General features: G+C 40.3%; 1 protein-coding gene across 1 annotated transcript in view; it reads right to left on the reverse strand.

The window, feature by feature from the left end:
- Positions 1 to 9,069: 9,069 nt before the first annotated feature.
- The window catches only part of DAP (death-associated protein), a 54,364-nt gene continuing 39,131 nt past the window's right edge, over positions 9,070 to 24,302 (reverse strand). Inside the window, exons 3-4 of the mRNA XM_010571447.1 lie at positions 13,475 to 13,517; positions 9,070 to 10,302 (exon numbers count right to left, since the gene is read on the reverse strand). Of these exons, the coding sequence (XP_010569749.1) occupies positions 10,183 to 10,302; positions 13,475 to 13,517 (163 nt within the window). The 3' untranslated portion in view covers positions 9,070 to 10,182. The remainder of the gene's footprint in view (positions 10,303 to 13,474; positions 13,518 to 24,302) is intronic.

Raw genomic sequence — 24,302 nt, forward strand, 5'->3', positions numbered from 1 at the left:
GACGGGACAGACCTCCGTGTTATACACGGCTGCCTCTCAGCGGCTCCAGGTCCCACAGGTTTTTCTTACAAGTCCAGTCCCTCCTCCTACCCCTCAGCTGATGTTCTTGCAGAATCTTTCTGTCTCTCTCTCTTTTCTCCCTTGCTGTTGCTGGTGGGAAGGGCTGTGAAGCCAGAAAAAGTCCCTCCCAAATCCGCACTGACCACCCTGAAGCGATGCCCCGGCCAACACCAGCAGATGCTGTCAGCAACCTGCGCTGGGATCAAAGATTTGTTCTTAAGAAGCATTTCTGTTAAGTTTGCAGAGTGAAAACAAGTTCACCTCTCCTTTTACACTTGAAGAGCTTTTGCTGCACAGGTGATGGAAAGCAAAGTCTTCAGCTGTATTACTATTAATGCCAGCAAACATGGCTGAAAATACACAGGGCTCATGTTCATTGCTTGTAGCTTATATTACCCATTAGAACTATAATGCCATCAAAGTAACATTCTCCATTTACATCAGCTCTAGCATTTTACCTTGAGTACATATTATAAGCTATCAAAATGCAGTGGCCCATAATGAACACAGAGGTGCCATCTTTATTTAGACACCTTTCAGGGTAGTAGTGCTAGGTCACTAATGCTATTTAGAATTGCTTCTCTGGGTAATTGGTACATCTCTTCTTCCTGAAGTGCTGTGCTTTAATCTTTTCACACTATAATCTCAGCTCCTTACAAACAGCCACAGAGATATCTGTATTTTCAGAACATAAAGGACAATAAATCAAGAGTGAAGTTCCTGCTTGATTCTGACTATTAAAAGCATTTCACTAGTATCTCCAGGCTGAGCAGATATCTTGCCAATTGCTTTGCAGTCTTGCTTGATTATAGGCAAAGCACCACGTAAGTAAAGGACAAACTGCAGAGCAGTAACCCTGGGACTGCTTTTGTAAATTAACATGGGGTTTACATCATTCCTCAAAGAATGGCTATGGTAGGGCTTATGTTTGCTTCTGCTGAAACATACTGTACACTCGTTTATTAGGAATTGCAAAATTAGGATATTTTCCCCTAGTTATTAAAATCAGGTAATACTGAATTATACAACATGTATGTATTAAGATGTACGTGTACACCTGTGTGTTATAATAGTGATTTTTTCCCCCCCTTCCTATCTAGGAAGCTAACTGACTCTGAAGCATTTTGCTCAACTGTTTTCAAAATAACTCAGGTTTTCACTCATACCATCTCTTCTTCTAAACTTGCTATTCCAGCAAGGAACACTGCTCTTCTTCTGAGGAGGAGCTCTGTTGAATTCCAGTCCCCTATTTTTGAAACCACAGGGCCTACACAATGACAGGCTGGGCTCATATTTTGCATGATAAATTTCATTTCACTCCCTGAAGCCAGGGCTTTACAACACATCTGTGAGTAAGCAAAAAGCCCAGAAACCAACATTAAAAAAGCCGCAGAACTGAAGATGGGACACAGTCATCTAACAAACACTGGCATTCCTCTGCAAAGCTCCACAAACGCAACTTGCATAATGAAAAGCAAAGTCTTTTCCTCCACCATCTTTCCAGCTGGTATGCCTCACAGTGTCTGAGAAGAGAGACATCTGGAGGTCCCTACCTCATGTAAAATATCTAGTTTGACACTCCAGTCCTGCAAAATAAATCTGAAGTTACCTTAATTTCTTGGAGACTATTACTGAAGTTAACAGGACTCCATAAACACAAAGGAGAAATGCCCTCTGAAAGATTGGTGGCCCGCATGGCATGGGAAAATAACCTGCCTTGAAGGAATCTACACCTGTAGGAATCATAAATCTCCCAGGAGAGGGCTGCTTAGATGCCATTGGTAGCATTTTCTATACCTTTTAAGGTACAGATTCTGCCTTTTAACCTGCTCCCTCTAAACAAAGTCATACCTGTTGCAAAGGACTGAGCACGACGACAGCCAGGAAAAAAACTGTGTGTGTAAACAAACTAAACAGACGAACCTAGGAGAGAGGAATATTATGAATCATGACAAATAATCAGATCACGCTCTATACTCTCTATAAATATTTATCTGAGCAACAACTGGCTAACAGTGAACCAGCTATTAGCATGCAAAGTAGAGCGCTCGTACTATGAAGTATAGGTTTCCAGCGTGTAGATTGTAGGAGCTATTTGGCATGGTGAAAAGCGAGGCCATGTGTTTAACGAACGTCCTCATAATAAGCTCAGTTGAAAGGCTTATTTAAGGCTTCAGCCTTTCATTCCAGACCCCTCCAGCTGTCACAATTGTCACATCGGCAGCGGGCTAATGTTTATTCTGTTCTGGGTGATAAATCAGGCCTTAAAAGAGAATTCTTGCATTTGCTATTCATTATCTTTTATCCAGAGAGTAGGAATTAGGTAAGGAATCAGCTTCTAATGTAGGGTTTTTTATTAGCAACTCAGATTTAACACACTGAAGAGGTGTTCACCCAAACTGTGTGTTCCAAGGAATCTGATCTCACATTGCTTAATGCCTCTGGGATGAATAAAATATTACATCTTAGTTTCTAAAATTGACTGTTCTCTCTCTTTGTAGGTACACACACCCCAGAATATTAATTAGGTCTCTCTATTCAGTTAGAATATGTCTCAATTCCACATCCTACATGCGCATACACCCAGTGCTGGCTTTCGCAGGGAAGAGAGATAATACATGTTTCTTTATGCTGAACCTTGTAGGTTAAAAGAACCAGAAGGTTGTTAAAATGTTTGCATTTGCAGATTTTCCTTATCCCAAGGTCTCTCCCATGCAAAAAGATTCAAGGACATGTAGATTTACAAATCAATGAATTGTACTTTCAGTATATAATTAGGCAGTGGAAATTGAGGTCACTGAGCAGCGTAAGAAACGGTCAGTATCCAGTTCTGAAAAGAGATGATAGCTCAGTTTCTTTTCTCTCATCGTCTTCTAACAACAGTTTCACAGAGCACAACTGAATCCAGTTCTGTGCTGATCCCCTTACTATTCTAGTTTTAATACTCGAGGGTTTACCACTTTAGTCACAGCTCTTGTTCACTGCAGATTTAAACATGTCAAGAGAAGACAAACGAACCGCGCAACATTCCACCAAGCACGTGCCCCGGCCCACTGGTCTTCAAGAGACAAAGCTACGAGACCTTTCGCTTCCTCCGAGTTCCCCCCCACCCCGTTACAAACCCAGCCGACCACCCTGCCCCGCGGACAGACGGGCTTGGAGCTGCCCCTCGGAGCGGAGGACCGGAGCTCCGCTCATCCCACGCATCTGCGGTACTTGGGTAACGCGTGCCAGGACAACAGCGGGAGGTGAAGACCACCAGCTCCGAACGTCTGCCCTGTCCTGCTGCCTCAGGGCTTCTATCCCCGTGTCGTGGTTTAACCCCAGCCGGCAACTCAGCACCACGCAGCCGCTCACTCACTTCCCCCCCACCCAGTGGGATGGGGGAGAGAGTCGGGGAAAAAAAACCCCAAACTCCTGGGTTAAGATAAGAACGGTTTAATAGAACAGAAAAGAAGAAACTAACAATGAAGATAACACTAATAAAATGACAATAGTAATAATAAAAGGATTGGAATATACAAGTGATGCACAATGCAATTGCTCACCACCTGCTGACTGATGCCCAGTTAGTTCCCGAGCAGTGATTCCCCCAGGCCAACTCCCCCCAGTTTATATACTGGGCATGATGTCACATGGTATGGAATACCCCTCTGGCCAGTTTGGGTCAGCTGTCCTGTCCCCTCCCAACTCCTTGTGCCCCTCCAGCCTTCTCGCTGGCTGGGCAGGAGAAGCTGAAAAACCCTTGACTTGGTATAAACACTACTTGGCAACAACTGAAAAACATCAGTGTGTTATCAACATTCTTCTCACACTGAACCCAAACCATAACACTATACCAGGTACTAGGAAAAAAATTAACTCTATCCCAGCCAAAACCAGGACACCCTACCCCTGTCCCCCACCTTCGGGGTCTTCCCTGGCAGCTGAAGGCTCGCTTCCCTCCCTCGTGAACCGCTTCTGTGGGCTCTGCCTTTACGCCTTTACCTCCATCAGCATTAGGAGTCCCTCAGCAGGAACCCGCTGTCCACGGCTCCCGTTTGTGAAAAACGGCTCTGAATTCACAGAAACAATCACGGATTAAAGCAGCTTTTTAAAGAAATGAACCACGAGGTCGCAGCAGAACTCAAACAAGTGGAAGGTTAATCCTCACTGCAGTAACACATCACTTAAAAAATGAAATGAAGCCTAAGATTAGGTGTACACGACTTTAGAAATAAAGCTTTTTTTTTTTAAAATACTAAGCAGAGTTTTCAGATTTACAGTTTCAGTTTACAGTAAGTGTATAACGTATAACAGGGCATAAACTGATGCCTCTTCCTTCAGACCCAAACCCTGGCACGCTGGCACAGTTTTACTCAGAAAGGCATCGAACGTATCTGTGGTTTCAGCCACGTCTGAAACGTGACGAGACACTAGTTATTTCAGCTGCTGGCAGCATGCAGAGATTAGCAGTTAACTTTTGCTTTTCATTTGAACTAAATCCGCCGTTCTGCATTTAAGAGATGCTTCTGGTTTAAGAGAGAAGCCAGGCTAGTCGCTGTGCTCTCCAGTGCACTTGCTCCTCCGTACGTAAGAAAGTGACGTCATTATCCTTCTCAACATGGTATCAGACATCCGTTACACCCGAGACAGCCTACCAAAAACGGCTTGTAAGATGTTATTTTACATACCTTCATAACCTGCGACTTGTTTGCCAGCCAGAAAGAAGGACAAAAAACATTTTGCTGAACCAGCTTTAGTCACAACAATGTGAGAATATACCAAAGGTAATACATGTGTCCTTACCGTTGGCTATAGAGAGCTCGCAGCTCGTTAACAGCTAAACAATTTTTATAATCCTTAAAATCACTGTGGATTACAAATGCTTTTCTTTTTCTAAAGCCGTGAGTGACCTACAGAATGCCAGCCACTCGAGTTTTCTAAAAATACCTCCAATGCAAGCTGGGCAGCACAGATTATATTACAGAGCTTCTTTCAAGGTCACTTGCAAGATCTATGCTTGCAATAGCTTTACTATCTGTGTTTCAGTTTTGTCCCTGGCAGCATTGGGAGCGTGTTTTGCAAAAAATCATCAGCAACCATGCATGCCCGTCAGCTCCAAGCAGTAATAAATTACATTTTCAGAAGAAGGCATTGTATTCTTTTTCTCACCTCCGATCAGCATCCTGAGGGGAAGGGAAACAGTCTTTGCAGCAGAACTGACTCTGTTCGTGGAGTGCTTTGTCAAATACAACCCATTCCACCTCTCCTCTCAGGCTTCCTATCTAAATACTAGTGCTACCATTTTATGAAAAGACTCAGAAAATAGTATACACTAGATGCAGTCTATTCTCTGATGGGGGATGAGGAAAACCAATAAATAACACGTTCTTGAAGGAGACCCAAGAACACAGCGACAAGCAAAATACAAACCTCCACCTTCCTCAGAAAAAAGTATGCATGCCAGAAGCGTGCTAGAGAAATTTTGAGGAAAAAAAGAATTCTTTAGGAAAGCCAATCAGGTACTTAGTAATTACCTTTACTAATTTTACATAATACAATCATGCATAGTACTTACCAAAGGCTACAACTACAATGCAGATCTATTTTACCCATCTGCTGAAGAAATCTGATGAGTTACCGCTGTAGACTTGACTCAGTTTCTTCTCATTGAGGCTCCTCCACTCACTATGATCTGCATTCCTCTTTTACTGACAGAGCAGATAATGGTAGCTGTAACCAGTTACATTCAAGTGTCTTTATCTTGTGAGGAAGATGTTTGTGTGCAAAGAAGTTCAACTAAAACAGAGATGTCTTCTTAATTCTTTACAACATTGCAGCATCTGACCAGCAACATCTCTTCCTGCTGCAAAAGTAACTGTAGCCTTAGTGACACCCCCACATTTTCTAAAATGCAATCAACGTATCTTAATCCTATAGCTAAAGGCATTGGCCTAAACTTAAATCTCATTTTAAACTTGATATACCCAAATCTGAAGGGGACATGAGACGTGGTTTATAAACACCCCCCCCCCAACCTACGAAGATGGCAAGTATTCAGAATAATGTTATTCCAAAGGCACAAAACCATATGTCCAATCCATCCCCTTCACCTTTGTATGAAACAGATTCCTGTGAGTATTTTCATTAAACAGCCAGGAGCATGTGATGATCATACTACCACGGATAAAAGTACAAGACTTATGTTTCAAGACATCCGATGACAAAAAGGGTAAACCATACTGTTGAAACTAGAAGTAAAAAATTTCTAATTACTAATAACATTTGCAATACTGCTGACTGCTATCATGGGACTTGGAATTATTATGGACAACTCAATCAACAGCATGCCAGACATAGTGCACATGTATTTTCCCCCAAAAGCCAACATTTTTTGAATAATGTAGCACATAAAGGAGGCTGATGTGAGACCTTATTGCTCTCTGCGACTACCTGAAAGGAGGTTGTAGTGAGGTGGGGTCAGTCTCTTCTATCGAGTGAGAAGCGATAGGACAAGAGGAAATGGCCTCAAGTTGCACCGGGGAGGTTTAGGTTGGATATTAGGAAAAATTTCTTCACCAGAAGGGTTATCAACCATTGGAACAGACTGCCCGGGGAAGTGGTTGAATCACCATCCCTGGAGGGATTTAAAAGATGTGTAGATGTAGCGTTTAGGGACATGGTTTAGTGGTGGACTTGGCAGTGGTTGGACTTGGCAGTGGTTGGACTCGATGATCTTTAGGGTCTTTTCCAACCTAAATGACTCTATGATTCTATGAGTGCACAGTCTAAGGATGTAACATTGCAACAGTCCCAGGGCACTAAATCTACCATATCTGCACCATACCACATGTATTTTTTGTATTATTTACATACTACACATATGCTAAATACAGGATGCCCAAAGTATCAGAAAGCTTCCAGACATGCGGCAGCCATTTCTCCAAACTCTTTTGTGAATCACTTGTGTTATGGCATGCCCTATGTAATGTTAACTGCAGTTTGAGAAGCTTGCCACCTCTTCTGATTACAATACTTCCTTTTTCTGAAAGAAGAGTACAACTTGAAAAGCAATGGAAAATGTTAAATTTCATTTCCTTTACCGTACTGATTTATTACCAGGCTTAGATTCTATAGCTTCACAAAGATAGAGTGAGGATCTTCAATTTCATAGTGGAAAACAGCAACTCCCTTTCTAGCTGGTAGCATCTATTTTTTATTTTAAATGAGACTGGACTATCCAAAACAGCTCATCCACTGCATCATAAAGCTTCCTAATAAATTTCACTATCTATAAAATGTTGGTTAGTCATGCAGCATACTGTAATAAGATCCCATAAACCCAACAAAACCGCACCCTGCTGATTTACTTTGTGCTTACAGAAAAAAGAGGCCAATATACAACTTCATGCTTTATTGTCAATGTGGCAATAATGCAACAATTACAGAAAATTTCTTTTGCAATCATTTCAAGGTAACATCTGAACAGCTCCTGTGCTTGTATGTTATCGTAACATATTTAAAAAGCATCAATAACCATCAGTAGGCAATCCAGATCACCAGTTATGATTCTTTATTTTGGGCAAGGTAATGCTTTGGTAAGGACACCTATGTATAAACATGGATACCTCCCAACAATATACAATATGCTTTCATACAGAGACGTTTTCTAACCGTATAGGAATTCCTGCGCTCTAAAAGCCACTAAAGCTATCTTGGGAGTCATACTCCATTGCATAAAGTTACATATCCATCTAACTAATCAAAGACAAAATTCAGGTATTGTCTATATGTGCTGTATATATTGCATTAACAACCAGGAGCAGTAGTTTGTAATTCAAAAGCATCCATGTTCTTAACTTTTAGTATTAGAATGGAAATGTGGTGTTGCTTTCAGAAGCATTTCTACCAGCTACTACTAGAGACAGAGTAGAGGTACCCAGCCCCACAGAATTGTGTGCTTCTACACTGAGGTACGTTTAGTTTTCCAATGCAGTCAACGGAGTCAAGAGTTGTCCAGCTCATCTTGAAAGACACTTTTGGTCAAAGACACCATACCTAAAGTCTACCAACTGTCTTGACTACATCACCATTGACTACAGCTGGAGTCTAGACACTACTTCAGACGTAGGCACAAGACCAGGAGAGCTCAGTCCCATCCAGCTCACTCTCCAGCCAGCAGCTACCAGTACCAAAGGACTGTGATGATCTGCTTCACTGCTGGCGCAGCACACTGACAGCTACTGGCTGCTCCGTCAAGGAGATGCCACCGCTTTCTGTCCTGAATCTGCAAACATTCCTGCCAACAAATTACCTCATGCAGATATTCCATGAGGCTCAACGATGCTACCCTTATGAATGAGTTACTCATGTGTGAATCACTTGTACGCTCATGAGCGGCTACAAACAAGGCCTCAGACGTACCGACATCAGAAACAGAAAGCCTATTTTAAAAATTATGCATATTCTAATACAGAATAATTCTTATAAACAATGCTTATTCCTTAAGGCAAGTACGGTTATCTAATTAAACTGACAATAAGGACTGCATACAAAGGTTGTACATCCTTCCTTGGGTGTAGAATAAATATATCCATGCATATCTTTTGCAAAACATCATTTCCATTTCAAGCCTATGAAGAGATGGAAATGCCAGGTCCCTCTCACCCCCATGAAATGAGTTCTTCCATTTGTGAAATGGGCCATATTTCACATGAGTTTGTTGTTTTAAATCACCTACTCAGGGAATGATTATTTCATCTGCAGAAATATTAAAAAATACTATTTTTAAAACTCTCCTCACTGGTTTTCTATACTATTTGATTTTAAATATAAATGAACCAGTAAAGCCCCAAGTGACCCTGAACTTTCACTGATTTGCCAGGGGAATGTTTGCAGCACTAGCTCCAGTACCCACTTTTTTGACGTTATTAGAAGTTTTATAAACCTAGAGAGCACTAAAGGCCATACCGTATTTATAGTCAGTTAAAAACAGAAGTACCCTCGAAAAATGTAGGTGGAATGTTTCAAAAATTATTTTCCTGGGTTTTACAGAGATGAGTTGCAGAAGGAAAATGATAGAGCTAAGTGTCTTTGAACTGTGCAATCAAAAGATTTAATTATGTGGCCAAAACTAATCCGATTGCTCTATTTGAAAAGTAACTTTTTTTATTCACTCATATCACTACCGTCCTTATTCACAGTAAGGCCACTAGGAAAAAATATGGTGTGCAACAGAGGTTGGGTCATAAAGTTAAACACATTTACTAATGGGATTTCTTAGTTTCAAACAGTGATCTCAAACTGTAAGTTAAAAAAGAAAACAGATTTTTCACCAGTTTATTTTAAGTTCAATTCTGGAGGGTCCTGAGCTCCTTCAGCTTGTTATTGGAATTTAGAAATCATCACCTCATAAAAATACAGCCCACAGCGAGACCCATGAGATCACAAATCAGTTGCCTACAGCAGCAGTGTTCTTGTAACTCCGATTTCTTTCCCCTCTCCATACCCACAGATCTCCAAATGGAAGAACCTCAACAAGACTGTGTGAGTGCAAAGGGGTGTAAAGAAGATTCAGCTGGATCTCTGCTCACTTGAGAATGTTTTTGGGCCCTTTTATGATCTCACTAGTTGAAATCAGAGGGCACGGTCACTGGGGTGTAACACCGTAGCATACTGAAGGCTGCAAGGGTTCTACATAATCAGGACAACCACTGACTTCTGCCTCAACACACACAACAAACTCCCTCCAGATAGTAAAGGTACCAGTACAAAAGGGGCTAGTCTTCCTTACTGGCTTAGCATAAAAACTACATTAACTATCTGCTATTGCGATGCCACAACTGAAAGTACAAGTTTTAAGCTCATTAATCATATCATTCATAATAAAGTTTTATCTTGGCAATAAGAAAATCTTATAAAAACCCACTCCTGATCAGCAAATACTTAATAGAGAATTTTCCATCTGGGGTAACAACTGAACAATGTCTTCATTCTTATTAACCTTTGAGAATTGAAGGAACAGCATATTATTTTAGAGGTCAACTTTACTGATTTGACAGTGTGAATCCTAAAGGGTTTTCACCTTCTCTTGAAAACTTATTCACTGACGGCAGTTTGGCTGAGATTTTGATGGAGAGCTCACTTGCGAGGCTGGTGGATGTGCTGTTTGACATGTTGTGGGTGAGGAAGCTTTTCCACAGAAGGATGTGGTTTCTGATGAGCCACCTGAGCTGCAGCTGGAGGGAAGTCCTTATCACCCTGTTCAAAGAACACACCAGGAAAAATTTAAGAGATCTTAAAAGCATACTTTCCCATCCAAGTGGATGTAAGTTTTTAGAAATGTGAAAAGCAGATGGAAAACAGTGTTGCACGTTAACTCCGGTACACATCCTACCTCACCATTCTTTTAGCCAAGTTCAAAATTTCTCATACACAAGTTTCACTTCTTTAAAATTACAAACATCATCCGAGAACACAGTATCTTAAAGGGATCCAAGGGGGAAAAAACCCCAACATTCCTATCTTCAGTGCTTAAAAGCTCCTCATGCTAAGCCACTTTCACTGGCTCTGTATGGTCAGATCTCCGTGACCTGTTTGGTTTTCACAAAGCAACCAGAAAGAAGAGACTATTTTACAGATAAGGTAATGCAGTGTGAAAAACTACCTGCACAAAAACCCCTACTGTAGGAATGCCAGTTCTGTAGGAAGAAAGGCAGGATCTAAAACTACTTTGGACTGAAATCTTAAGGGTGGCTGGCTTTTAAGTTTAACATGCTCTTTTAACCAGGTCTGCTAGTGTTAGTTCTCACGTGCTGCTGTTGGGCAGGCTCAGTTCAGGTGTAACCCTTAGGCCACCTATTTACAACTGTCGCTTCTAGGGTCAGTCCCATGAGGTTTTCAAAAAGCAATGGGGAACAACTACTGCCAGTGCTCAGTGACAGGGGGAGGAGAACAGCACCACAACTTCCCTCTTTAGAAACTGGGACAAACATATCATAAGCCAGAAACTCCCTGCATTCCATCGGCTCATGGGGCGACAACCTTACACAGAGGTATTTTGTACAAAGCTGACGTCTCAGATGGCCTGTTCCACACCTGACCCCATTTCGATCTACTCCAAATTCTTCCTTTTCTGTTTTTTTTTTTTTTTTTTTAATCTTGATCACTAGGTTAACTTTTTACGTTTTTTCACTGTTTTCTCTATTCCGAGTTGCTTCCAATTTTCAAAGATCTCCTCTTCTCAGACTTGACATCTCCTACTTTCTTTGCCCCTGATGCTGCTGTTTGCCTTTTCCATACCTCTCTGACCCCTCACATCTCGTTGTCCCAAACAGGTGACGTGAATGCAGCTCTTCTATGACTTGTGAGTACTGTAATGGTTGAGCAGATGACAGAGTCAGTCTGTAAACATTAGCAGGAAATGCCTATCTTTGAACTGATGTATCGTAGAATAATTCAGGTTGGAAAGGACCTCAGGATGTCTCTAGCCCAACCTCCTGCTCAAAGCAGAGCTAGCTGTGAGATCAGACCAACTTACTCAAGGTTTATTATCCAGTCTGGTCTTGAAAACCTCTAAGGACAGAGACTGAATAGCCCCTCCAGGCAACCTGCTCCACTGCCTGAATGTCCTCACAGTGAAAAAGTTTATTTTTTTTTATGTCTAGTCAGGCCCTTCCATTTCAATTTGTGTTTGTTTCTTGTCTGCCTGCCACGCACCACTCCAAACAGACCGGCTCCATCTTCTTGGTAACTTCCTTGTAGATGTGGGAAGGCTGCTTTTAGGACCTCCCAAAACCATCTCTTCTCCATGCTAAACAAGACCTGTTCCCTCAGCCTCTCCTCCAGCTCCCTGAGCATCTTAGTGACCCTCCAGTGAAGTTGCTCTGGTTTATCGACACCTGTCATACACTGGGGTGTCCAAAACTGGACGAACTATTCCATATGTGGTCTAAAGCCTGCTGAGCAGAGGGGGAGAATCCCTTCCTTCGATCTACCAGCTACTTCCCAGTTAATGTTGGCTTTCTTGCTGTCTTCCATGCAGCTGGCTCGTGTCCAGCTGCTGCCTGCCATTCTTCCAGCCTGTCCAGGTCCCTCCGAGTAGCAGCCCTGCCCTCAAACTTATTACCTGTTCCTCTGAGTTTGGTGCCACCCACAAGCCTGATGAGGAGCCTTCTGTCTGATAAACAGGACAGGTCACAGTATATAAAGCTCTGCCTGACACTGATGAGAACTATTAAATACCAGGAATCTTGACAATATAATTGAAAAATTATTCTGGGTTCAGAAAGGCATTGCTAGGTGTTGTTTATTACATAGAGAAGAAATTTTGATACATGTTTGGGAGCTATAAAGTCTCAGAAAATCATAGAACAATTCTGTTCTTCACAGGTTAATAAACAAACCTGCAGCTGACAGCTTACTGAAGATAAGTATAGTACCCTATTGAGTAACTGATTAGCTAAAGAAGAGCTGAGTTACAAAATTAAGACAATAGTTTATTTCCATTTTGAATCTTTTGCACGCCTACTGAACTGGGGGTCTGTGGTTTTTATGTCTGAGATTTCCTAAGTCACTCATAAAAAAAAAATCACTACCCTACAACTGCTAAAGTGCTATCAACATTACTAAACATTAATGCAGTAATTAGTTAGAAGTAATCAGGCATCTAAATGCCTAAATAGGTATCCACCTTGGTGCAGATGGAGGTCCAGGAAATACAGCAGTGCCTGTCTACTACCCTTACGGGCTAGGGAAAATGGCATCAGCTCGCTCTTTCCACCTACGTGTCCTGACACAACCACAGCATCTTAGAGTAAACCACATTACACACCCCAGTGATCTAAGGCCACCATGGTAAAGGTACCCATCATGTAAAGCCACGATAAAAACCCTGTCACAACGCACAAGGCATGAATTACTGATCATATGATTAATGGCTAGTTCATACTAATGATTTAGGTTATGGATTTGCAGGTCCTGCCTGCTGTTAAAATCCAGGGAGTAACACCTTGAATCCCAAGCACCTCAAGGCACATATGGCAGCTGAAACACGTATCTTCAAACATGTCTCCTTACAGGCAGGAGTGTCGCTCCTCCTCACAGATCAAGCTATAGCAGCAGACCTAACATGCAACCGCTTTCAAAGGAAATGAATGCTGTAATATCTAGCTTAGATATGAAAAGAAGATCCAATAAACTTAAAGTGCTAAAATTCAAAGTAAAACGGTGGAAGTAATTTCAATAAATAATTTCAATTTCACACAAAACCAAAAAGAATGCTCAAAGGGACTTAACACAAATATACAAAACACAAAGCCTCTTCTCATAAAAGAGGAAAGGGAATGAAAAAGATTAATTTTGCTCTGATCAGTGATAATTCTGAAAAGCCATAATTTTTCTATGATTGAAAGAAATTTAATGATAATCTTACCCTAGCAATGACACCAGAGATGAACACCGTTGGTTTAGGTGGGCTGAAAAAAATAAGAGGGATTATTTGTACAAATTATTTAGAAGGTGAAAATGAAAAATACATCACACATACAATGCAAAAAAAGTGGCATTTCTGGCAATTAATGAATATTTCAAATAGACAAGACAAATTTCCTCTTCAAATGACTATTGCCTTACTAGTACTTAGTGCAGCCAAGAACAGACCTGTAGGTTTTGGCTGCTATTACTTCACATTAATTGTGACAGCAGTAAAAGGCTAGTCCAACAACACTCTGTTCCTTACTTAAGGCTGAGAGTCTTTGTTTGTTTGCGTTGGTTTCTTAATCCTCAAATTTTATATATAAGCTGCCAGCAGTACTTTAGGCTTAGTATATTTGTATTGCAACAATGAAAACTGTAGTTGGACTAAACTTACTGCTGTGATGGAGAATAAAATAAAATTCAAGTTTATATCTGTCAATCAAATGGATTAAGATTCCGAGCCTCAGAAAAAACAACACCCAGTAACTTAAATCATAGATTTCAAGCAGATACTTATCTACTCTATTACATAGAAGGAGAATCATGTCTGCAATAAAACAAATGTTAAAAAACATAAAGCAAAACCTGCCTTGCTTTTTCACTTGCAGCTCTCCCTCCATGCCAACAGGAACAGACTCTCCACAGGTAGAATTTGACTCTGAAGCTTGGTCAGCACGAGCAACCAGTTTCCCTGGGCCACCCATCTACTGAGCTGACTACCTCTACACAGAGACCAAGGCGCAGCCACGGCTAACAGCTCATCCCTGGTGGTGGGCATTGCCACAGTGTCTAAATTATGAATAGTCAGCCACTTCAGTGGTCTCCTGGGCAAGGAAAACCATAAATCTGCATGGAGGCTGCAGAAGGATGGAGACCAGGAGCTCTGGAAAATCTCCACAATAGAGGTAATAATTCTGTGAGAAAACCATGTAACCTGGGGCATTGCAAAGGGAAGGAGAGCGCAGAGGTGAAGTTGTGCCTCCCTCTGAACATGTCCATAACCAAGGACTGGGAGCAGGTGGGTCATTACCTTGGACCACAAGAAGGGTCCCTACCCTGTGAGATTATTGCTGATGAGGTTGGAACAACACAAAGCAAACACAAATCAAGTGATTTATTAGAGGAATGATACTGATTATTATGATGCATTTTACAGCTACACAGCTTGTAAAGTTTTATTAATATGATGTTATATGAAGTTAAGGTAACAAGCATCACAGTATTACAACTTGATATAATGGTCTAATAAATATTGCCTAAGCCCTGTTTAAGTCACGGTATTGCTACACAGTCTCTGAACACCCTAGTTATTTAACAAGCCTCATCATCCCTTCTAGAAATTTTTAAAAAGTCAGAAAGAGAAAGACAGGATTAGAAAAAAGGGAGAAAGGAAGGAAGTTCTGCTCTAAAATACCTCCATTTAAGAGTACCAGTGATATTTCCTGCAGTAAGAAAGAATATTTTGATAACTATATTAGACTTCTTCAATCTAATTTTCTGTTAGTATAAACTAGTAGCAAGCAAAGATCAATAGCAAAACACTTTCATTTTATCCTAATTGTACTAAGCCAATTAGTATGTTACAGCCTCCATGAGATTTCCTGGATGCCGACTAACAAAGAAATAACTCTGACACAACACAGATGTACTGCAGTGGCTCAAGGTACCATTCATAAACTAACACCATGACATTATAAAGGAAATGAACACTAAATGGGAAAAAAAATGTGTGGCAAGTTACTCTTCAACTATACATGGAATCTGGCTTTAGTCGCACTCAGAGAAACAATTATTTGTTTGACATTGCATCATTAACAATATTGGAGCGTGAGAAATTCAAATCAGGTGGATTTTTTCCTTATATTCTTACCACGACCTTTCAGTGTTCACTATTCTTGGATGATGCATGAAATTCAGATCAACATTTCCCAAAAAGAGCATGTATTTACTGAACATGCTACGGCTTGTCTGCCCACCACTACACTGTATTATCTGCTGCGTGTTTCATACTTCTTGCTTTAAAAACAAGTGAAATGCTCCATCATTTTGGCCAAAAATGACAACCGGAAGGAATCTCTTGCATAACGGTTGTTTCAAACACAGCTTTTCCCGCTGCAAATTGCAAAATCTTCTCAAAACCCCTTGTCTCTTGTTTGAAATGTCATGCTATTGATATTCAAAGGACCCAAACTTGCAAGTGCTAAGTTCCCCAGGTACACAATAGAGCTGGACAGAGTTAGACTATTTGGTACATTTCCGTACTTATTTTTACTTAGTTATATGTTCTTTTGTCTAAGGAACTAGGCTGAAGATCCTATAAAGATCATTTTCATATTCAGTTAAGCTAAAATCCAGTCTGAGGTTTATGTTTCAGGTAGTACCGCAGAAGCAGCTAGCATATCTTTATAAAGAAGACACAAATCAGCAATACCAGTTTCCTGGTAAAAACTATATCCTTCAGATATAAAGCATTTATCTTGAACTCTGTCATGAAATAACATATTTACCCTTGTTTATATGCAATCGTTCTGTGACTGTCTTCTTTAGCTGAACTGTCTTAGAAACAGGACATGAATTAGGACTATCCCACAGGTACGTGGTAGGCACTGAAACACCTCACACTAACTCATCTAGGGTTCATGTGGAACATCGGAGGATAGCACAGGGCAATTCACTGACACATAGGGAGCAACCTAATGGGAAATCAGAGTTGCAAGAATATATCTACACCCAGATGCAGCTAGAACAGATTTGTCCTTGACTTCCACCCTTCTTTGTCATTTCCGTGGATTTTTGACCGGACTCTTCTCACTCTACTCTAGATTTCCAACTATTAAAACGGAAGAACTGATAGGAATGCTGACCTGGCTTCCAGCTCAAGCACCTCTACCCTCTAGCCACAAAGATCTTTTACAGAAATCCTGGCATTCATTTCTGGCTGACCCGAGCTCCCACACTCAGCTGTGGGCACACACTGTAATGAGGCTTCACCTCTCTACTTAACTGATTACAAAGGCAAAATGCTCCACTCCTATGGAAGACACACCAGCCTATTAGGAAGCTCATTTTCATGCATTAATTATTACCCAGCAGGGAAAAAGACAGAAAGCTGGCCAGAAACGCGAATGATTGAGTGTGTCTGTATTTATGTTCTATGTTAAAGCCACTGGCTTTCCCCCCATTTTTACCAGATTACATTGTCCCAGAAAATATCTTTAAAAATTTAATATTATCAGTCATCTTTGATGATCTATAGAACCAGAATCAGGCCAGAGCATACATAATCACACATCTATACTAATGAAGAATTCAACAGATCAGAGAAAGGCCTGGATAATCAGTCACTAATTCACACTTTAATTTCATTCTTAATGAGAGAAATCTTTCTACAGATGAATTTCTTTGCAATAAATTCAGTCTCTACTGCCAGACTCCCAAACCATTGGCTTTTGTGGACCCAGATTAGCTGCCAGGACCATAACTCCGTAATTGCGCTCCGGGACATCTACTGGGACTGCAGTGTTGCAACATCGCTCATTATCTTTCCCAAGAACCTACCGAAAATAGAAACAAAAATGGGAGAATATGCGCAGGCTATCATCGCTACATTTGTAAAACACTTTCAAGTGCTTTAAATTCTATTGCTGTTTCACGCAAAGCACAGCCTACATTTCCAGTATTTTGTAAGCTGTGATGGTTGCTTTGAGGATATACTTAATCTGATAGAAATCGGCTTGACAGATGTTGTTTTGAAGATGCAGCATTCCTTTGTCTAGCCGTCAGTAAACAAGAAAGCAAAAAAATTACTTTCTGACAAAAACTGATTTTGTTTATACGTGTATGTGCTTTACAGCTACTTAATGCACACATTTATTTAAAGTTAAATGATAGCCACAGCCGATATTGTGTAAGGAATACAATGGCATGCTTGCCAAGACTGCCTAGTGTGTGTGTCAATACTTTCACAGCAAATCCTTATTTTATTATAACATATGGAGAAAAAGAACACATCTGTTAAGATCTGAGTGTTCAAAGAACCTACCCTGATTTTACATGTGCGATGCTGCTAAGAACTGCACCTGTTTAACATAAGACTCTCTACTGGATTCATTTATCCCGATTGTAATCAAATAAAATAAAGATTTCTATTATTTCATAATACTTAGCTTAAATAAGATCTTTATCTGACGTTGCAAGTAAATCACAAAGAAGATGGAATACTTGAAAAGATCATTAACTAGATGAAATGAGGCATTAATAATACTAAAATCTTATGCCTTCACCTTAGAGGGATTGGTTGAACTGAAGTCTGACAGACATACTGTAAAGTCCAACACAGTGACATTGGAATTACTGTGAAATTTCCTACAGGCCACAGAACATACATATGGCAGATGAGTATTTATCCAACTGCATTTAAAATAGAGAAACTGAATAAATTAGTTTTCTAAGTAAGTTAACAGGTAATTTTATAGCTATTAACTATCTATATATGCAGTCTATGTGCGCATACACACGTGCAGAGGCTATGCATGTATACGTATATAGATGACAGCAGCTGTTTAAGAGCGGTCCCAAATGCAGGAGAGCGCAGCACGTTCCCGCAGGCGCGCGGGGGATGAACGCCTGCAGCCACTCTCCTGTTTGCAGCATCTGAATTGCCTACCGCACCATTACCTGGTGGGATGGATCTGAATCTGATGCCGATGTCCAATGGCAGGTTGAATGGCAGATCCAATCTGGAGGAAGGACTATGAGCATCACTCACAGTGCGATCCAAAACAAAAGCTTACGTTTAGAGTTGACAAACCAGGAAATAGAACGACGCATATGTATCACTCCTTTCCGCATGAACTATAAAAGCTCCTGAAAAGGGAAATGGGTCTTCCTGCAGCCAGCCGGTATAGAAGGCTAGTGCTCCATGTTCACTGGTGACCAGAAAAATCAAAACAACATGCTAAGACAAATAAAGAATGAGAAAAAGCAATGGTAAAAATAGTACCTCACTGTATACCTCATTTAAAATACTGTATTCAGTCCAGGAACACCATAAGTAAAACATTAGAGCAGAAACAAAGGTAGAAAAAATAGCCGAGAGAGCATGAAGAACCTTCTGTATGAGGCAAGAGCTAAGAACTATTTGCATTCAGTATACAAAAGAGGGGAGAATACTGTTCCCATCTACTTTCTCTATAGTGTAAGTAGAAGGTGACACTTGAAGAAAGCAGAAGACATACATTTAAAACTAATAATAGCAGATACCTTTAAAATACCAGAGAATTAAATGCAGAACCTCCTGAAAATAAGGCAACATCAAGATCAAGACTTTAGTGAGATTCAGAACCAGAATTAGATATTTATATGACACAAACCCATTCACATCAGTTAGGATAGAAATGTGTAAAAGTTATATGAATGCTGATGTTCCAGGGCTCCAGTTATCCTTGAACTGATTAGGACCACAAAGAAATCTCTTCTGTGCAGAGGTTAAACTTTGATATGTCATTACCCTTTCTGCCTTCAATTAAATATCATAAGAGATTATTTTCCCGATACATCTGATTAATTCAAAATTCATCTACATACTATAAATCAGGGTATGAGCACAGTCTCAAGATTCCCATTATGCCAACATTTAAAATGGGTTAGCCTACTTTAAAAAGGAAAGACCTGCACAGATGCAAGGCTTTTGTTAGGCTAGAAGATTTTTTTCTCAAAATAGGTAAAAAAAAGTTAACATTAAAGTAATCTTCTAAATGGGAATGATTCATATTTGTCTTTTCCTACTCTTGGGAATTAATGATATATCTTAGTGCTGGTGACCACCTTTTGCTGTTTAAGTGGGTCTGGCAAACAGACACATGAAATATATAAATAACAGCATGACGTCTTTTTCAAAGACTTAGGAACCACAAATCATGTCATTATTTTTAACTACCAAAGAGTAACAGTGGAGTTTGTAATTCAGTGTTTCCTTCCTTTAATCGAATAATCCAGCGGCGCGTACTGCGACTCTTAGTTGGCCTCTAGCTGCGGAAAGCAAAGGAGAAATTTCCATGACAGGCTGTGAACGAAAGAGGTGCCTACGCAGAACGCGGAGCTGCGCCCAACTCCCCGAACCACCAGGCAAAGGCAACGTGCAGACAGCACGCCCCTCTCCCCTCCAGCACCCCGAAACAGCAGGGACTTGAAAAATGAGCAGAACCTTCTACTGAGCAGCTTTCCCTTTACTTCCTTGCTCATTTCCAATAAACATATCATTCACTCTCATTAACAAGTTGCTTAGGCAAGCAAAGTGAAAAACATATGAAATAGTATGATCTGCAGTTACCCATTGATCCCGGACCTGTTCCCTAATTAGAGCAAGTTTTGTTATTTTCTGCCTTGTCCTAGCATGATATTCACTCCATGAACAGAAAGTTCTCCAAATATTCTGAGCAGAATTTCATCTTCAGTCAACAAAACTTCAGACTTTAATCCTACCCTTATCCTTTCTGGAATTAAAAGCATTTTGGCCAGTTGTTCAAACCATCCAGCTTAATCTTCAAGGTTGCTTGGGAATTCATATTTTCTGGTTATGAAACATGAAAGCCAGCTAGTCTTGGTTTCAGTCTAATGCCTCCTTAAAGATGTCCAGATACTTCTTTATAGGCGTGCTTATCTGCATTTACATAGTTGTCTTTGATTTTGGCATTGTCTGTGAAAATATATTCGAAGATGATTAGAAACACACCGAGATGATTAAAACCACATTTCTCAGCAACAGAGTAAATAAAACTAACAAGCACACTGCTCATCAGCTTGCCTGAAATACTTTCCCATTGGTTATAATACTTCTGGTTATTAATTTTCTGGACAGAAAAGTAATAATTAGTCTGACGGACTACCAGAGGGAAATATTCTAGCTGATTGCATGGGGACATACAGTATCTGACATTCTATGATAATTTATCCTGTTGAGGTCATTTATTTATCTGCCATAGCTTTCCAACCTTTAAGATCACCCACAGGATGGCACTGTTGAACCTGTATCGTGTACAGTAAGTAGGGAACAACCTCAAAGAAATCCAGGTGCTGCGGCAAATGCTAAACCAAGTAAAAAGCAATACTTCCCCTTGGTGCCAAATCTTGACAAAATGCAGTATGTATATACACACATGCACACAAATTCATACACAAACCTACAGACATTACTTTTGGAAGACAATTTTTATGTCACCATGTATTAGTTTGTGCACTGATATACCCATGAGATAGCTTCCACTCTGCTAAATTGTTCCTCTTCCTATGAAGGCAAAATTAATGCAAGTTTGAAGGAAGAACTCAATGCCCTATCAGGAAATTTTAATGACTATTTGTTTTGCTATTCACATACAAGCAAATTGGGCATCCTGATCTTTTAATGAGGTGGTAAATCACTGGCCATTATATTTAATAGCAACTGATTGACATTCATTGTTCTTACACTCACTGTCAAGGTATTGCAGCATATGGCCTGATTAATCTCACCGGCCTCTCATTCATCTTTGTTTTTAGTACATGTGTTAGCCATAAAAGAAAATTATTTAAGAAAGATATCCACCATCTCTTATCTATATTGTTGTACATGACATTGCTATCAGAGAATAAATTTCTCTTTCATGCCTTCTTCTGATCACAAAATGAAGATTTATGTATTTCACCTTTTCTGTAGACTCAGAGGATTTAGAAATAGTCCGCAATTCTCCAACTGCTGGTTCATTTATTAGGGTTCAACCCTGTTATCGCAGTATCTACATCAGCTCTTAGTGAACATCAATGACAAACTTCTCACAGGCAGTGACTGCAGCGTTAGCCCACTTAATATCTGTAGCAACTTAACTGTGGAAAAATGAGAGCTACGAAAACCGACATAAAGCAAGCAGTACCTAAATGGTGACACAACTCAAAGGAAACTCTAAAATAAGGAATGAAGTAGGGTAGACTTTAAGCATTTGCAAAATGGCCAGCAAAGACCATGGCGCAAAGGGGAGAGAGTTCAAGTGCTGAAGTATATCCCCGTGCCTGTTCCCGTGACAGTAACACACTTCCATACTGAGACTATCATGACCATGGGTCTGCACTGCGGTGTCTCAGCTACAGATGGAGTGGAACTGGAAAACCAGTACGACACTGTACTAGGAATACATGATGTCAGTGCAATGAAGGAGACACAGAAGGTAGAAGCTAATGAGAAGCTGAAAATCTTCTTACTCATTCCCGAGTGAATCTGTGTTTGTCTCAGAGACACACAGCAGCGGCCCTGAATTTCCCAACCTTTCCTGTTAGAGTTCATACCTGGATCTTGCTTTCTGATGTCTCAAGCCATTAATCATTCAGTAGATGCACACCTTTCACTCTCCTACTGCTTTGAACAATTGCGATATTGTTTCTTGTTACCCCAAAGTAGACTGCAGACAGAAAGTCAAATGTGCATGCATGTGTCTGCACATGCACAAATACCACATCATCTTCCACAGCCACAACACTATCGTGAGGAGTCTTCTCAACCCGATTTTATACCATGCATTCTGCATGGTTTCCATTCTGCAGTCGCACCCTACTGTTATGTGACACTCTCCAAAGCAAATGCAGGCTGAAATCAGCCTTTTTTCACTTCTGTGGCTGTTCACGGCTCCACCCACAGCAGAACAGACCGTGATGAAGTTCTTGCCCGTTTCAACAGGCTATTCCTGGGAACGCTCTGAGGACAATAAAGGGTGTTGTGGAAGGTCATGAAGACACTCTGATAGTATCAGATCCTATGCTGAAGATTGTGTGAACTGGCTGCATGAACTGGCCAGGAACTTGCTTTAGTTCAAACCCTGCCAAAGTTATCAACACAATTCTCCCTGTTCTCCAGTGGCAAGTGGCATTTCTAGAGGCATAAATCCTGTCATAGGCATAGGAGATGAGGAAATCCTGGAACCTGGAATTCTTCTTAATTCAGACATAGAAAACAAAGAAAACATTCTTTCAGTATGCAGTCTTGTATTTAGAGGTCATAAAGGAGGACCAGAAGACAGAATTAAAACATGTTTTCAACTTAACAGTTTACTTCTAATAGTAAGAAACCCCTTAATCCCTAATAAAACTCAGCCCAGCTAGGTTTTTAATGTGACAAAAGACAAGGAACAAAGTTCTCTAAAAGGGATTCAGATACAGGTGCATCTTTGTTTAAATGAACTTGGAGAAATTTAATTTCTCCATAGCGAAACTGACCTCCGTTGACCTGAGAGGAAGCAACCCTCATTCCTTTACTACCATTACTACACCTGCTGCTGAGCTGTGGCGGTCAGAAAGGCAGCATCTTCATTTTCCATCTAGAAACATCCAGTCACCTGAACAATCAGAAGAGGCTGTTTCTTCCTTCCAGATTTACCTTAAGGGTTTCATCTAGAAGGTCAACGTCAGGTATTACGACAATCAGCTGCAAAACTTCCACTGTCAATGGGACTGGCACTTGGTACCAAGAAAATACACAGAAAATGTCCTTGAAGAAATCAATAGCAATGGGATTGAAAGCATTACAATCTGAAGGAGTTCAAGAAGAGTTCTTAGATGGTAAGCTTTCACTCTGTGTGAAATAAACGTCTAGCTTTTTAAAGTGATAATAAATGCCATGACAATGCAAATGGGTAACAGATCAATGTGCTGTTAAATCTGAATATAGTTCTATAGTAGTACCCATTCAACTACAAACTCCTGAATGTCAATACCACTAGTGATTTTTCTGTTAACCTAACAAAAAGACTGCTAATTTCCTAGTTCAGTCTGTTAGATCTGTCACATCCTGGTGCTCCATTTGTTTGAACGGCTTTTAATTGCTTTTATAACAGCTAAAGCAGTTCATTTCCTTAAAGTACTATAGCACCTGCATGATGGCAGCTAACCACTTGGCAACATTACCTTCTACCATACAGAACAGGGTTAGATTACATTTTTTCTGTTTGTGATGCACATGTAGCTTTGCTTCTTCACTTTGCTTCTACAGGACAACTAGATCAGTCTCTCTGAGGAATGAAAACAAAACAAGCATGCACAATCTCAGCTGAGTTTACATTTCTTAAACAGCAGCAATGCTGTTGGTACTTTATACTGGTAGTTTGTACTAGTATTTTATGTTGGTCATTTCCATACTGAGCACAACAGAGAAGAAAAAGACACTAAAAATGACTCATCTTACTTTATCCACTACCTGGTGGCACAGTTGAGGCTAGAGTGCTGTCTAAAGTTATGTTTCTGTAGTTCTAGCTGAAGGGTGTCCTCAGCAAGAACACAGTTTTTCCAAACAACTGCCGAGTGGTAGTACCTCTGGCCACTGTCTGGATAACAAGTGACAATATAATAATAGGAGTTGACTTAAGAAATCATTGGCCTAGTCACCTCTGAAATCAGGGACAATGGGCGTAAGTAAAATGTACTACTTATTTAAAAAATAAAGTGTACCTATCTAAGTATCAATTTAGGTTGGATTAACAAAAAAGAATTTTTTTCTAAAGATTCCTTGATTCCTCTGTATGCTTCAAAAAGCCATTTCTGTCATCCTGTGTGTACTTCAAGATATAAACATTTTAATTAATAGCTTTTTATTTGCCAATGAACCAGGATATACCTTTTGTAGAAGTCTATTAACATGCAAATGCAGAGATCTCTTCTGATTAAGAAGGTCATTTTTACTCTGTGTAGTTCAACAGAGTAACGGAGTCCCAGAACGTCAGTATGAAAATTAATGAAAACGTAAGACACCGCAATCAGATTTTCAA

Source organism: Haliaeetus leucocephalus, unplaced genomic scaffold (assembly GCF_000737465.1).
Source record: "Haliaeetus leucocephalus isolate CR32 unplaced genomic scaffold, Haliaeetus_leucocephalus-4.0 Scaffold328, whole genome shotgun sequence".
In the NCBI taxonomy this organism is placed as follows: Eukaryota; Metazoa; Chordata; class Aves; order Accipitriformes; family Accipitridae; genus Haliaeetus; species Haliaeetus leucocephalus.